The following is a 17,241-nucleotide window of genomic DNA, read 5'->3' as shown; positions in this document are numbered from 1 at the left end:
GGGGCGGCAGGCTGAGGGCACTCCCAGTTTTGTGCTGAAACACCTCTGTTTCCTAGTTTATATAGATCTTGACCTTCCCCAGTTCTAAAGCACTTTTTAAATTTTCATATGGTCATGGGTCCAGGTGGTTCTGATTACAACTGGCAGTTTATTAATAGCCTTGCTTTACTTTATTATTATTTTTTATTTTGTTTTGGTTTATTTTATTTTGGTTTATTTTATTTTATTTATTTTATTTTAAATTTATGTAATTTATTTTATTTCAAACTAGGCATGACACTCATATTGGGGTAAATCAAGAAAAAGCGAAGACATGACCTACATCATAAGGCTTTACTGGCAAAGATGTATCAGCTAAGAGCTTGAAAAAAACCTTTTGCCACCCCAGGCAAGATAACTATGTTAGCAAAACCTCTAGTGCAGGTTCTGCATAGCAGTTCCAGCAGAAGAATATTTTTGCTGGCTTAACTCATGTCGTTTGGAGATGGGATGCAGCTTCCTGCCAGAAAACCTCCTGCATCTCTGTTAAGAGGACTCTGCTGGCAGAGACATGTGGTAAAGCCAGAGCAGCAAAGAATCTTCTGCTGTGCCGGAGGTTTAGGCATGATCGTGCGCTCACAACTTTTTCCACTGCCCACGTCCAAATTAACCGTGAGTACAAAATGAGCTGCAGTTTAGCAAGCTGAGGTGATTTTTCAAATGCAGTTTTCCTGGGGCTCATGTACTGCAGTGGACGTACCCAAGTTCCCTTTAAACAACCTGGCTCGAGCATCAGATGCTCTTCAGTACTAGCTGTGCCAAATGCTGCACATGTCAATTTAGGCTGCTTCCTGGCAGAATAAATTGCCCCTCGTGGCACTCCACTTCCCTAAGACAGGACCATTTCTGAGCCGTGTGTTAGAGGCCAGCCAATGTCCCAGCAGAACATCAGCAATTAGACTGACCAGGCGCCACTGTCTGGTCCCAGCTAGGCAGGTGGAACTTGTTCGCCCTGCAAAACACCTTCTTGGCGGCGGTGAGACCTGCAGAGCAAATCCATCTCTGGGGCAGCAGGTTGCTTATGGCAGAAAGGACACCAATAGCCAGACCCAGCTGGTTACTGCATCTGCTCCTGACTTCCTCTGTGGCTCTCTAGTGGCTGAAAGGCACAAGTCCCAGCAGCCTTCACCACTGAAGTGTCTTGAGAGGCATTAAAAAAATTCTGGGTTTTGTTTGCTTTCATTGAGTGTTTGATAGGAACATCTTGGTCATGCCCTCTTATCTAACTTACATTTTTCGTCTGTGAGGAAGCTGCGTACAGAGCATTTTGTCTTTTTTTTTTCTTCTTTTTTAAACAACAGGAGTCAACCCATGTAAGAGCTCCGTGGGTAGCTTTTATTAAAGGTCAGATGCTGTGTATGGTGGCAGTGGGCAGGCAGCCAGTGAGATCCCCACAGGGTTCAAGTTATGTGCTGGGCTTTCTTTTGGGCTATTACAGTGTGATCGTAGTAGCCAAATTGCTGAGAAGTTTGTAAGTGAGGTGGGCCAGCCTTGCTACGCGTAGTACTGTAACACCTATTAGCACAAAAGTGTATGTTTGGGAACTTGGTGTTCTCCGGATTATTAGAGGTCCTTGAAGGCTTTTCTCCTGTAAGCTCTCTGTTAAGACACTAGGGACAAGAGAAGCCGGAGAATTGCATTATTAAGTTTAAAGTTTTAATAAAGCTGAACCCTGAGGCTTTTATGCTAGAGAGCCATTAGTTTTGCTTGCACTGTTCGCAAAATATTGCCAGCAGAATTTTGTGTATGGGGAGGGGAGGTGGGGAGGGGCTGGTTTTGTTTTTGTTTTTGTTTAACTGAGCTATGCATAAGGGAGATGACCACTACCCTTATTTTAGAAGTACATGTTTTGCTAATCAGGATTGGCTTTAAGAATTTTTACCCTAAAATTAGGATTTATATGGAAAATATCAGTAGAAGTTCTGAAATGGATACAAATTTACAGCATGAACTGTGGCAAGTCGTAGACTCCAGATGCTCTAAAGCAGTCTGTTCTAATATATTCATATGTTATTATTACCTTTACAGTGTGATGTATTGCTGTAGAAAGCTATCACAATCGTAGATGTAACATCCAATTGGTCTGAAGAAAATATCAGAAAATACTTGGCCTTGGTCATTCTATGATTGTGTCTGCAGTTTTCTTGCTGTTTAAAACTGGTATGTATCAAATGCTTTGTCTACTACAAGCAAGGATTTTAGCATGTCTACGAATACAGTTAGGGAAAATTATTCTTCTTGCTAACTGAAAATGGGAACTAGTTTGACTTACTTTAGATTATTTATGATGTTTGTTATATGCTGTTCAAGTATAGCTGCTCGGTAATTCTACTCCCCAACTAATAATATTTTATGAAAACGTGGGAGTCTAACTGACTTTTAAGATGTGCAAAAAACTGAGAGTATTTTAAAAATTCAGGAATTCTATCCAGGACGCAGTGAAAGGTCTTGGGAATCCCAGACCAACAAACATGCAGTGCACGCAAACAAAATTGTATGCTTTGTGTTAAAGAGGAGGCTTTCTGAGTTCAGGAAAGGAATTGGCTCGAGTGTTCATGTTCTCACAGAGCAGTTCCTTGGTTTGTGTGACACTGAGTGAAAGGAGACCTGAAGGGCACACCTAAAAGAGAGTGGACCTGTACCAAGCTTCCTGGAGAGCACACGAGGTTCCTAAGAATATGCACTTCCTTGCAAAAGTGTTAAATAAAAATTGCCCACTCACACACCATTCCTAGTGAGTGATTTCTTATCTACTACTGCTCCTACAAATTCTTCATAGACCAACCAATGCCGTTTTGATCCACCAGAATGGTTACCACAAATTCACTCCACTTCTGGAAACCATTGAGCATATTTGGACAGGGGCTTTCAGTTCAGTTTGATCTGAAAGGAGTTCAGTTTACACATGCCAATACCTCTTAAAGATTCAATCCAGTGTGAGGCAATGGGAGACAATGGAAGCATTTGCGTCAAATTTAGTTTTACTCCAAGCCAATTACTTAAGGTAGACATACCCATTCAAGCCCAGTACATATCATGGAAATACCATGCCACAACTGATATTGGCATGGAAGACAGAGGAAGTACATGAAAGGTTTTCTTAAAAGATCAAGACAAAGTGAAATCTGGGGTATTTTTTAATTTTTGTTTTTGTTTTTGTTTTTTTTCAATTTTTCATAATTCCTAATTACAAACAACTCACAGGACTCGGTATCCCGCAGACCCTATGTGATGGCAGTTGACTTGGTTGTTTGAGCCCATATAAATACAAATTTTCAGCCATTTAAATTTTGTTAGAATACGTATAGGGAGTGTGGAACTGATGTTGCAAAGTGTTACACCCACAGGCCGCTTGTCTAAAGTCTAACTGGGCCATGCATGGATTTCCATGTTTGCAATATCAGACCTTTAAGTCACCTTTTAGAATAGTGATGCTTTCATTTGAAAGCTCTGCTACAAAATCTATTAATATGAAAGATTTATTTGATCATCTATTCTAAATATTTATATAGAGAGGTAATGTATTACATATGTGATATGTGTAAGAGACATGTTTTATAGGCATACACTACAGATAAAGAAGAAAGCAGCCTTTTGTTATTATAAAATTATTATAACTGTATAATGTAACCTTACCAAGGATTGCCATCTGACATTATGAACAGCTTAGTAGTAACTCACTTTTTAAATTTGCAAATAAACATGCAAATAATATATCTGAATTTAATGGATGAAGTTTTAAATTATTTCCAGTTCATGCTTATGTAGTGATAGAGTTGAACTCTTGTGCAACACTTGTTCCTTGCCAAGCGAAGGAATAAACTTTCAACTACTGGAATAGAGATGACTTTCAAAAAGGCATCTGAATGCTTTCTGCCTTCTTACAGTGGACATCTAGGAATGTACCCAATACAAGGATATCAAATGTAAAGCAGCGATGATATGGTAAACAAATTACAAAAACAAACCTTACTGTGACTACAGAGAAGGAACCCAAAGACAAAAATAAACTGGTACTTCATTAATAGAAAAGAAGACTGGGAAAGTCCAGGGGGCCCAAAGTGGTGTATTGAGTGATATCGTAATAAAGGAAAACCTGACGGAGAAGTGCCCATTTAACTACTTCTGACTATAAATGAATTTTTGGAAGAACAAGAAGGAATGTAAGGACAGAGTGATAGAAGCTCTAAGCCATCCAGTGAAGGGGTACACCGTCTTATTGCTTTTTTTTTTTTTTTTTTTTTTTTTGAATCTATTCAGAGGAAAATAATTTAGGATTTGAAAATTAGCGTTGAGCAGGAAATTAAGTAATTCATAGGCTGTGAAAACTGAGTGTCTGTGGAATTTACTGGTGTACAAAGAGTACAAGGCATAAAATGATCTTTAGATGAAATCCCTAGGCCTTTATTTGCAATTGTTGCTTCAGTAAAAAACACAGTTTTCCTGGAAAAAAAAATAGTTTGTAATATTGTAAACAGTCTGTGTTCTATTAAATATCTTCAGTTATAGCACGTCAGTTTTAAGAGGCTACACTGGCTGCATGGGATAAAACTAGCCCTGGGAAGTGTAAATTGTGCATCCCCTAGCATCTTTCCTTTGGAATTAGAGTTGCATCAAATTTGAATGGTAGCTGGGTGCTAAATTTGCATTGGATATTAATGTATTTTACCGTATCTTTTTTTATTCTGAATTCAAAACTATTTTTAGAGAAGATACATATACTTTCATTCTGAGCTATCAGTCCATTCAATCTGAAGCATTGATGCCTCTGTGAGCAAAAGCATTTGGGCTGCTCATATCTTCTTGTAGGATAAATTAGGGTCCTTGCTAGGAGGGCCTGCTGTTTGAGCATCACTTGGACCTGCTCTTCTCAGTTATAGTAATCACTTAACATCACACTGTAGCAGAGGACTAGAGCTGTTGTAGTAGAAACTATGGCACCTGGTCTGGATGTGTTCTGTTGTGACATTTCTGTGTCACTTAAATATGGACACATTAGACTTGTTCAAGTGAAGGTTGTAGCCTTAATTCTTTCTCTACTTCATGGTTTTCTTTGCGTTTTGGGGGATTTGGGGGTGTGTTTGTTTGAAAATACCATTATACAGGTATCCACAAAGCTGAGCAGCAGGCACCAGCGGGTGTTATGTGTGTCCCAAGTGCATTGGATAAGAATCCAAGTGCATTGGTTTCTTTTTTGGGTCCCCCACTCCCAAATGCTAGCTGTAGATCTTTAGGTCTTCTGTCTGGAGTCAGTGGCCTGCTGGGATCTGGGATCTCTCTGCATCTCTGAAAAATATTTTATTTTTTCCAGTCTGGTTCTTTAGCACAGGTCCTGGATGAGTTACTGCTGCTGCATTCATAATCTTGTGCTGTCAAAGTCTGCTTTCAGCATTGTGTAGCTGTCCTGATGGATCCAGAACAGGGTGATTGCGTCTTACAGGTCTTACTTCTAGTTACCTTCTCTGTAAGACAACTTTGTTTTAATAGGGTTTCTGAGCCATTCTTATGGCAAGCAGAAAAAATGGAGGACCTGGTTCACTAACAAAACTGCATCTGGTACTGGTTTTAGGAGAAGCCTGGAACCAGAAGCTCCGAACAGCCAGCAGGACCTGCAGCCCTTCAGCAGAAGGCCTTTCTGCAGACGCTGCCGTTCTGTTTGGATAAGGAGGGTGATGTTACCTTTCCTGTCCTGTAAAACAGTTGGATCGTTGTGATGGCTAGGAAGGGAAAGGACTGGCACAGCCCTCCCAAAAGCAGCGTCTGCAATCGGAGTGATCAAGTGCGTGATCATTTTGTGCATATAACTCTGCCTGAGAAAGGGGACAGTAAAGCTGCAGACTAATAAAGCAGCTGTTTAGTATCTCGTGCCAGTCTTCCTTTGCAGCATGGGCTGAAGACACATCAATATCACTGGGCAGAAATTATTCCAGCTGAATATTCAATTCATACTGTCCAATTCAATTCAATTCTTCATACTTTTTTGAGGCTCTGTTTCCTTTTTTCAACCTTTCTGAAAAATTTGGGATACCAAAGCTGTTAGCACCTGCTTCCAACCCAGTCCCCCTGAGCAGGATGTATCAGATATGTCTGTGTGGCCCTCCAAATTCGTGCAGTGGTACTGATGGCTCAGGTTGGGTCAGGAGGAAGCTGGTCGTGCTGTGACATGCCACTGTCAAAGAGGGGCAAGTTCCACAGCTGGGGTGCATTCACCGTGCACAAACAGCACATCCACGCAGGACATGATGCTGAGTAGCTCAGTAGATGTGCAGCCTGCCTTACAGTGAACTAACTTACCTGTGGAGATAAGTCTGGTAGTTATTTTTGGCCAGTACTTTCTAAACTGCATTTAAAAAAATGATTTTTCAGTTATTTTGTAGATCCGAACCACATGTGGGGCCTGGTGTAATCCTAGAGAAATTACTTTAGATGACATATTCACGAGTCCAAGTTCTTCTGAAATAAGCTGGTTGAAGATCTGAGTGAATCAGCCTTTTAAGAGGCAAAGCATTTATCAGTGCTTGAGATGTTCTTATAGCTTTGGGGAGGAGGATTATAGCGTTGATAAAAATCTCCATTTTGAGGCTCCACCTTCCTGTGGAGCTCCGGGGTTTCATCCCAAGTTTAGCAGAATCACCGGTGGTTCCTTCAATTGCCTGAAGACCGCCCTGAGACATCCATTATTCGTACATGCAATTCTTATTCACCACTCTTAGACTCTGTAGTGGACGGGATCTGTACATCTTCATGTTTACGGTGAAATTCAATGCTCAGTGTCGGATGTTTGGCTGAAAATGACAGTGTCATGTTACCTCTTAATGAAGCCCAGCCTTTTACAATAGATGCTATTTTGTCCAAAATGTGTGATTTTGCCCCCCACACACTCACCTGTTATCCTATTCTCCAAATATTGTAGGTATTAAATGTGAAAAAACTATATGTATGGAAAGTCTTCTCATGAAGGAAGATCACTCTTAGAAGCATCTTCATATGTGTTTGCCCCAAATTTCTTCAGCTTAGCTGAATTCCTAAATCACATAATACTGACAATATGATAGTCAGGCTACTAAGGAAGGTGAACACCTGATTTTCTCCGGAATGGGAAGCTCTACGTTTATGTTATCTGTCCAATAATGGTGAATATTTTTCACTTAGAATATTAATTTGACTACACTGATTTTAAAATATATATAAGGTAAATAAAAAAAACAGGGTAAGACATTCAGAATGTCATACTGCAGTTATGTGAAACTGGAAGTAAGAATATTTGGTCAAAAAGGTTTACATTTATGGTATTTAGAAGATACCAGGAGATAGTTTGTAGAGGATAATGATAAATGCAACTTTCACATCAAAAATCTGGATTGAGGTGATTATTTTTGAGTTTCTGATGAAAAAAAACATTCACATCTGCTTTGTAAAAGTCTGTTTTAGAGAGGTGTTTTTGGAGATGCAGCCTGTATGCTGATAAGCAGTTACTAGAACATGAACAAAGAATGTCTGGCTTTAGAAATGTTGTATGTATTGCCATTTATACAAAAGAAAGACGAAAAAACATTAACTTTAGTGTGGCATACACAGTGATAAAGACACTAGTTGTGAAATGCTGGTTTTAAAAGTATAATTCATTATGCTTTCTTTGATCCAGTCTTACAAATTAGGGTCACTCATGTCAGGAGATTAAAACCTTTTTGTCTTTCTTTGATATCAAACTATTCTTTTTCAGTCCCTTTTATCTTGCAGAGCAGCACTGAATTCCACAGCATCTTTGTCAGTTCATTCGTGTTATTTGCAGCAATCATTTAATTGGTTTTAGTACTAATAATATTTAGTCGTACTGTCGTTTGGAACAACAGAGACTCTTTAGTAACCTAAAAATGTTGAGAAGCTCTGGTGATAGCTGGGTAAGCATATGTATAAGAGAGACCACAAAGAATTTTGGGACCATGGTGGGAGTGCAAGGCAGCTAAATTGGATGGAAAAAGAAAAAAACCCATACAAGTCAAAGTAAGATTGTACATCAGAAAAACTACAGCAATCTACTGAAAATTAGTAGATGATAGTCATGAGTAGCTTACAGTGAACCACGGGTACCAGCTTCCCTGAAGCACAGAAATAGGAACTTGAAGAAGCTTGTAAAAGGTGTCCTCAGGGAATCTTCCATTTTTTCACTATGATACCTTTAATCCTAGAATTGTCAAGCCACATGGAAAATAATAGGACTGAATAGTTCAGTCAGTTAAAAGTTAGTATTATTTCTTTTATCAAAAATATTAGGTCTTTCTGTGTTTCTAGAGCTGTTAGGATTTGTATAAACTTTAAAACAAGTGAAGTCAAGTATTGAACTTGCATTACTCTTCCTTTTTTAATTTAAGATCATTATCTGTGACTAAGCAGGCAGTGCTCTACAGAAATAAAGAACTTAAAGCCAATATTTTTTAACAGATGATTCAACGAGAGGCAGAAGTAAAGAATAAGGTAACTGCTGTGGCGTTAACAGACTCTGTTCACAATGTGTGGCATCAAGAAGCTGGCAAAACTATTCGAGAGTGGATGCGAGAGGTGAGGCCAGTTTCTTTTTTTTTTTTTTAGAGTTGGGGTGTATATGCCTGCATACGGTTCTTTAAACATTTCTCTATCTGCTGACCATTTATTTAGGGTGAGAAAGAGAGCACATTACAGAACCATAGGAATTGTGTCCCCATACCAGCCCCTAAAATAACTGAGCTTAAAGCCATTACTGAGCTTCAAAGTTAGCAGTCAAAATAGTAAGAATCAGCTTCAGCGTGCAATATAAAAACATAAACGGTTGTAGACCAAGTGTTGACTGGTAACTGAAGCAAAGTCACCCAAAGTGCCAGAGTACTGCTTCTGGCCTGCTATGGTGGTGGTGGAAAAGCCCCTTGAAGCTCTTCCTGACTCGGCTTGCTGATTTGTACAGCTGGTGAAAAATACTTGCATTTATGAGATGTGATTATTTCTGAAGTGCTCTGAGATTTTCTGATGAAAGTCAGGGTGTTTACTACTGTATAAAAGGAATGGCTAGTTGGTGATGATCCGATGGTGATTTATGGCCAGCAATCACAGTTTTCCACCCTTGGGGGAAGGACGACACCATGCATTCATTATTAATTTTCATACTTAAGTATGGGATTGGTAAAATTCAATCTTTTTTTTTGTTGCTGTTAAAGTGAGACTAACTAAATTTGTGAATCTATTCCTTGTCAAATTAAGCTCATATCTGTGTTTTCTACATTCTCATTTCAGAGTGCTAAAATGATAAGTGTGTGTGGCAAATACAAACTCCTTTATCCTGAACTTTTTGTTCAACTTGACTTTTTCCTATGGTTTTAGTGAAACATTGTGTGCAGACTGCCTATTCCTGACTTAACCTTACCGTTTTATAGGCCATGACTGATGGGAATAGAGAATCACCTGGGATGCAGTCTGACAGCTCTGACTTAAATGTTAAAAATGTAAAGAATGGTAACCCCTACAGGCTCTGTCAGAAAAATCCCCATTTTCTTTATGGGAAATCAAAACCTTAAAATATATGTTACATAGTAAAACTGAAATTTTAAATCCTGTAATTTGAATCTGACAACTCCATTTTTCTTTAAGCATTTAGTCTGAATAAGACAAGTGCATTACCTTTAATTTCATTTGCAGAAAGCAGATCTTAAAGAATAAGTTAAATGATTAATGGCCTAAAAAGTGGATGGAGTGTCATAACTTACATTAGCATTGAAAATCTCCTATAAGAAAGAAGAATTTTACATATGTGAAGTGTGGCTGAGTGGTATTAAGACTTGCATATCACCTGGATATCTCTTACTTTAATCAGGTTTAAGGCTACTGGTAAAATGAATAATAATTAAAATATACACCTAATCGCTGCCTGTCTGTAGGGCTAATTGCTGTCATTGAAAGAATGAATTGTTAAAAAAGTAATTCTTCATTGGAGCTATCTCTCTGTATCATTGGTAGCCTATTTTTAGTACCTATAGAAGTCATGATTTTTGAATTTATTAGGAGCTGTGATGAATGATAAAACAAATCATCCATTTACATATCTTGACACTGCTTTCGAGAATACTTATTTCTTACAGGCAAGTGTCACATTGTATATAAAAGCTAGTTAATTGTGTGCTAATCTTCTGTATTATCTCCAGCTCTCTGATGTAGTGTTCTATCAGTAGTTAATATTAATTTTACTTATTTCAAATGAATGTAATACTTCATAAAAATTCTACTTCTTTTATAATTTCTACCATCATACATTTGCAATTTCACATTCAGTTGTTAATTAAAATTATATATGCAAATTGTAAAATGTATAATACTTTACTACTTTAAACCTTGAAGCCTTTGTGAAATATTCCATTTTAACCATTTTTTACTAAAAAGTTACATTACTGGATAGTGTGTTTGTTTTTATTTTTTTTTTGTCCACCGAGTTCAATAGTTTCATTGATCTACTGTTTCTTACAAAAATCTGCCATGCTTTGTGAACTTCACTTTCTAATCTCATACAGCAACCCTTCCTTTATGTTGTTCCTGCTCTCCCTGGTCCCAGAGCAGTAGGGTTGCCTTGACAAATCTATTCAAAAGCCATTCCTCGGCCTTTATTGGTGGGGACTGAAGCCTTTGAAATTCTCTCCTCACTGCAACACAGCTGACATCTTCTTCCAGACAGAATGAATTAAGGAAATACAATAAGACACTTGATCTACCAGTCAAGGATCTTTCCACACTGAGGACGGACTCCATGGTGCACAACTAGGGCAGCAAGCATCTACAAGTACACAATACATGCTTGTTTACCAGAATAGCAATCATCCATTTTTACAATCGTGATTGATGGGATGATTTTTTAGAAATCTGTCTGAAAATTCATTGGCTCTTTCCCAAAAAAAAGTTGTGTTTTTTTTTTTTTCTTTAATGAAGTTAATCACTTTTGAGAAAGGCGGAACTCAGATTTGTAAGAAGGAATCCATGTAGATCATTGTAGTTTGGCAGGACATCCTATTAAAAATGTACTTCCTTTATAATTGAATCTTCAGTTCAATGTATTTGGTGTAGTTTCAGCATATTTTATTAGAGGTGTATTATTTAATGCTTTAATTCATAGACTCCTCTGAATAAATATCATTTGGATCAAAACATTTAAAAACTTACTGGTAAATTCATCACACTCAGAGGTCCAAGAGTGAAAGTAAATGTAAATGTTTCCTGAACATAATCCCCCAAAGACCAGTATTTACATTTTTAAGTGTTCATGCCAATTCATTGCAGTTATATATTTCCAACTATTTGTATATTAATCTATCTTAATGGCTTCTGCTTAACTCTAATCTCTTGGTTTGGAATTTCACTGCCTTCTCTCCACAGCATACTCCATCAAAACACCCTTAAAATTCTGACTTCTTGCGACTTCTGAAGGCAGCAGTTCAGTTTTTATATAAATACCTATTTAACAATTACAGAGAAAAATGGCTTAAAATGTGCAGTGGATTGTTCAGACTCCAGTTGGTCCAAGTACCTACTGAAGGCCACGAGCACTCAAAGTAGTGCTTAAAGACATACTATTTAAGCACATTATGAATATCTTGATCATCCTGATCTTACCCTTTTTACCTTTTTTTTTTTTAACCTACTTAGGATGAACCTACAATATTTAAACATCACTTGGCATGACCAAGCTAGTGTAGTTTACCTTCCAGTCCCTGTTCGGACCGCTGTGTAAATTAGAGCATTTTGAAGCGATACCCTTACTTACAAAGCCCGTGTTTATCCTTGCTCTGAGTTTTTGGCTTAGCAGACAATTGCCTGTCTTCCCATGCAGAACTGTTTTAACTGGGTGTCCAGCTCCGAACCGCTGGATACAGCCGTGGAGTCAATGCTGCCCGACTGCCCCCGGGTCTCTGCAGGTAGGTCGCTTTGTGCGCAGGCGGTGGATGTAGCCGTTTGTGCCCAGGGGTGGCTTGGTCATTTAAAAATACATTTGGCTTTGAGTGTATTTTAACCCTTCGACAGCAAGATATGGTCGGAAGCAGATGGCTGACTGAATACTGCACCTTTATACAGTCCACTTAATTTTTTGTCTTTTATAGGATTTTCATTTTCCTGTCTCCATATATTTTTCTAATCTTCTTTTCTCTTTTGGTTTAATTAATCGATGACTTATAGATAGAAGGTTACAAAAAATAATAGTGATGATGAAAACTGGGAAATTTATTATATGCCCTTGAATAAACATCTAACTTTATGTAGGCAAGAAGAATTAATGAAAGGTACACATAAGTGAAGCAGAACACTTCCCTGAGTCCTGATCAATGGAAGTCTAGTCCGTATTGCAAATTATTTACAGTGTCCAAGACAATGTGAGATTTCTCTTGTTTGGGAAGTATTCAGCTATACTTTCTCATTAATTAATCATAAATCATAAGAAGCACATGAAATAATATACAGAGACTTTTGTTAACGTGTAATAATTCCAGAAGGTGTGTGTAATTGTCAGTGTAACAGGAAAATCTCAAATCTACATAGGAAAGTAATCTAAAATACATAAAGCTGTTACTGAGCATGTTTGATTTGATTGCTCATGTTTGATTATCAGTTTTCTTAAAAGCCATAGGTAAGGTATTTCTGTAGAATACAAAATCAGGTTCAAAGGAACACACTGCCTATACAATATTAATTTAAAAGCTGTAGCACTGTTTGACCTTGCTCTGTGAGACACAGTTGTTCATTTGACAAGTTAGAGATCTGTATCTGTGTAGATATGTGAGGTTGTTAATGAGACCTCACATTGCAGATGAAATTTAGTTTACTGCAGGTTACTTTGAAGGCTTAAAAAATTTAGCCATACTTTCTTTGAGAGCTCACAACAACCAGAGAATTGTAATCACATTTTTACTGTGAGCTGAGATCTAACCATGCAGATCATCAGCTCTGTACAGACACAGTGCAATAACATTGACATTGCTCTTTAGTGCTTAGGGAGATGAAATATTACTAAAATTTTCATAGATTCAACATTCATTTACCAACTTTTTACTCCTTTATGGAAGACTACTGCAATTTAAAAGAAAAATATTGTTCAGTAGCAGAATTCCTCAAAACAGTATTAACTTTCAATCTTTGACATATGTGTAGCTATTGTGGAAGGCAGCATGTTATAGAGGTCATTTTAGTCAGGTAAATGAGTGCTTGGATAGCAACTAGTCAGTATTTATAGTGCACTTGCCAATACTGAAAATCGACCATTTGAGCTTCTCTTCTCTTCCTTTTATTCATCCTATGCAAATAATGTAAAGGGTATTATATAAAAGAAATCCTAAATGTTATTTAGAAACTGACTGACACTTCAATAAGGGTATGAATAAGTCTTGATTTTACATTTCTATTGAGGAAGGGTCATAGTGGGCATAATGTTTATATTCAATGAAGTTAAGATGCACTGAAGTTGCTGGCAGAAGAATTAATTCGAATGAGGTAGTATTTCAGCAAGTAAAAATTGTAAAAGAGTTAGTTGGCTATTTGTATTTTTTCATGCTTGCAAACAGTGCTACTAGATTAAGATCACTGATGTTTTTGATGTTTTCATAAGAGATTTTGAACAATGATTTAAATGGAAGCTTACTATTTCCAGCTTGGTTCTTAAAAGGACAGTTTTAAATAGTATAGCTTTATGTGACTACTGCTGAATTATCAGTTTACTCATATGTTTCGTTCATATTTCTTTCTATATATGGACAACTCTAAGACATCTACAGAGGAACAACTGAATAATTCCTACAGTGTGTTTATATGAGCAATGGTGAAAGCCTGCATTAGGGCAATTTGTAATAATTTTATGAAATGCTACTAGGTTTAGGAGCACTAGTATCTAATGTGATTTTATTTCAGTGATTTCCTGAGAACTGCAGTACTGAAATAGCCCACACTCGAATACTGGCAGCATTGCCCTTGGTATTTAAATGAATAACAGTCAGAGCAGTCACAGCAATGAGAGGAGATTTTTTTTTTAAATAAATCTACAGCAGAGGGAAGATTTAGTTATCTTTTCTGCTTGAAACCCTCTTCTTTATTTGTGTTTGCACTTAGAAGTAAGTTCAGGAATATCTGTCTCTTGGGCGTATCTCATGAGCCAACTTTTTCATAAAGGATCTGATATTCAGCCAGCCAGCATACTGGGATTTACAGGCAACCCCAGTTTGTTTGTGAGCAGTGTATACTTCATATTACATCACATTTACTTGCTTGTATTTTCCTTACAAATCACCGGAGAGAAATAAATGGCTATCAAACTGGAAAAACAACTCTCATTTCCAGATAGAGTTGTTCAAGCTTTTGATTAGAATATTATTAAGTAATTAAAATGTTTGCCATAATTCATTCATGTCTTACTCACTTACAAAGAGGAATTAATACACTTTAATAATTAAACAGTGTGGGCGTGAGAACAACAGTGATACAGAGAGAGCTATCTGTAATAAATTCATTCTGTTTCTTTGTGGCTAGAAGTGGGGTACTGTGGGGGTCTTTATGGTCTTTTCTCCATATTTCAAGGATTTTGTTACATGCTGTTGTCATAGCATAAGGTCTTTCTGTGGCAGGTTGTTATCACGTTGAAGGGATAATCTTCTAAAAACTGCCATGTAACCCAGTTGTGCTATTTGGTGTATGTATAAAAGTATCAATCTCCTACCTTATTCACTTTCAGCCCTCATTAAGGACCTCTGTTAGACTTGAGGTCGTCTTCTTCTTCAGTCCTTATCCGCCTTCCTAATGAAGTAAAACCAGAAGACTGCTCTTCTGTCTCGGGGGAGATGGATCCATTTCCTCTCTATCCAAAGACATAAGAAAACGTAGGGTGGAGAGAGCTGAAGGCTTTAGAAGCAATCTATACATTAAAAACCATCACATAAAATGGAGTGGCAGTAGGAGTCATAGAAGTTGGAGGTGAGCTAGTAATTTGATTCAGAAAATGGGACAGAAGTTTTAATGACAGGCTGTATCATGTTAATGCTAGTCATAGTTGTAGCTCTCTTTACATCTCCGAGACCTTACAACATTTCTCCTGTTTCCAAAGCAGAAGTTCATAAGCCCTTTGGGAAGCCATCCTAGCAGAGCAGGTGCTGGGTAGGAATTGCTGAAAGTGACGATGGGGGAAAGTAAATTTATGGGTCCATGTCTGTCTCCATTGCAATTCAGGAATTAAGTTACTTTTATTTCAAGATAGTGTTCTGAACATTAGCTCAGGAAAGGTAGCATGGGAAAGTTTGTCAGGTAAGCGTGGCCTTTGTTTTCCTGAATACTGTAATTTTGGGGTGTCTTATGAGGAGCTCCTAAGTCTTTGCACAGGATACCATCCTTAGCTGATACATTTCTACCAGTGAAAGCTTTTTATTTAGGAGATTAAACTGCAGTATTTTGCCAATGTGGATATGCACCAACACTCATTTACATAATCAAATAAAGTTACTGTAACATTACTAAAATGAATTGCTTAATCAAATGCTTTTAAAGCCTTTCTCGTTGACCCCCCAAATCACTAGTTATTCTTTTAACAGTTGCAGCCAATGTAGTTAAAACATTGTAAAATAAGGAAATTATAACATCAAAAGACAAACAAGATGACACAATGGAATGAAACGTTGACAGTAATCAAGAAAAGCTCTATTCACAGATGAGCCTAGGCTTGAATATATGCCTCTTTAATAAGGAAAAAAGTGCAAGACCGAATCCACACAGCTGAATGAAGTGAAATCAGTCTGGTTACAGGAAAAAGAAAAAAAATAATAATTTTGGGGAACAGGTGTGACCCTTGCTGGTGGTGCTGGTGACCAACTGTAAATCATGGAATAGTATTTTGAGGGAGTCCTCAGATAATATTTACTGGTGTCAAACAAAGCTTGAATTGTATGTTGTATAAAACCTTTAATTTCACTTAGGTGAGACGAGCACAACATTTTTTACTTTGAATTCCAAAAAAAAAAAAAGTCATTAGTATTATTTCTAACAGGCTGCAGCAGGTGTTTGACTTCCTTTACAGATCAATAAATAGAAGGAAAAAAAAAGTGGCTTACCAGAATGATGGAATGGTTGGGGTTGGAAGGGACCTCTGAAGGTCATGTGGCTTAATCCCCTTCTCAAGAAGGGCCACCTAGAATATGTCCAGCCTTCCATAAGATCCACTGCATGTTAATAAAGGAGCCGTGGTCATAATAATTAAAATGCACATAATGTTGTGGAGTTTTTACTGGTATTATTTTTGTTGGTATTATTACATTTACTTGCCCTGGAACTGCCATGGTACCAGAATATGAACTCAGTCTCAGCAAACTGAGCAGACCCAGAGCTGCTGTTCCAGACTTTTGGCATCTAAACTCACCTGTCCCACCAAGGAGGTGACGTAGTTGTTTTGATGGAGCTTGTCCCAACAAGGAGCAGGGGTGTCATCTGCTGAGCCTTGCAGCATAACCACAGCCAGAAGCATTCCTGCGTGTGTTAAACACGTCCTGTGTACTTTTCGGGGGGGAAGAGATTGGAGATTTTTCTGTATGTGCATAAGAGACTCGCAGTTCAAAACAAATGAAAGATGAGATTCTGCAAAGCTCACTGAAAAACAGGGAAAAGCTTGTTACCTGCTGTTTTTGAGTCCTTGGCATAGCTTGATTTAATATCCAGACAAAAATATGCTACTAAACAGTCCCCTGGAGACTGCTGCTTTGTGCTAAGTAATAGAATAGCATCAATAATCCTTCCATGGGGCTACAGTAAATTTAAGTAAAGTTATTCTGGACTGTTAGATCTGCTTAAAAGCACTGATCCAAGAAACTGAATGCATGACTTGCACAGCGAGCCGTCCTGTGGAAGAGCAGACCTGCAGCCCAGCTGTCAGATGAAGCCTGTGTGGCAAACCTGGTGTCCATAGCAGTGAAGCCAAGAATCATCCCTTTGGCTGCAGAGGTGCAGAGGCTTTGTCTAACAGGTGGCTTTTGCATGCTGTTGTGGAAGTTCAGTGTTTCTGCAGAAAGACCCCACCAGCCGCAGGGGCACCCAGTGCCGAGCAGTCCCTGGGGTTCAGGCAGAAGGACCTCCTGCTCTGCAGCACTGCAGGGTCTGTGCTCGGGGAGCTACCTGGGTGGGGTTCATGACAGCCACAGTGAGGACAACCACAGTTTGCTTTCCTCTGCT

The 17,241-nt window shown here is 38.1% G+C and overlaps 1 protein-coding gene across 10 annotated transcripts in view; it reads left to right on the top strand.

Moving 5' to 3' along the window:
• Window positions 1-17,241, top strand: part of ARB2A (ARB2 cotranscriptional regulator A) — a 260,683-nt gene that overhangs the window by 180,243 nt on the left and 63,199 nt on the right. For all 10 annotated transcript variants that reach the window (XR_013943951.1, XR_013943952.1, XM_080575224.1 and 7 more), the window contains 2 exons: window positions 8,482-8,598; window positions 11,882-11,966. Coding sequence is in view for 8 of the 10 variants with exons in the window: in XM_080575224.1 (XP_080431350.1) it covers window positions 8,482-8,598; window positions 11,882-11,966 (202 nt within the window). In the remaining 2 variants the exon portion in view is untranslated. The remainder of the gene's footprint in view (window positions 1-8,481; window positions 8,599-11,881; window positions 11,967-17,241) is intronic.

This window comes from Anser brachyrhynchus (assembly GCF_964034855.1).
Source record: "Anser brachyrhynchus genome assembly, chromosome: Z".
Lineage (NCBI taxonomy): Eukaryota > Metazoa > Chordata > Aves > Anseriformes > Anatidae > Anser > Anser brachyrhynchus.
This window is presented reverse-complemented; position numbering and strand designations above follow the sequence as displayed.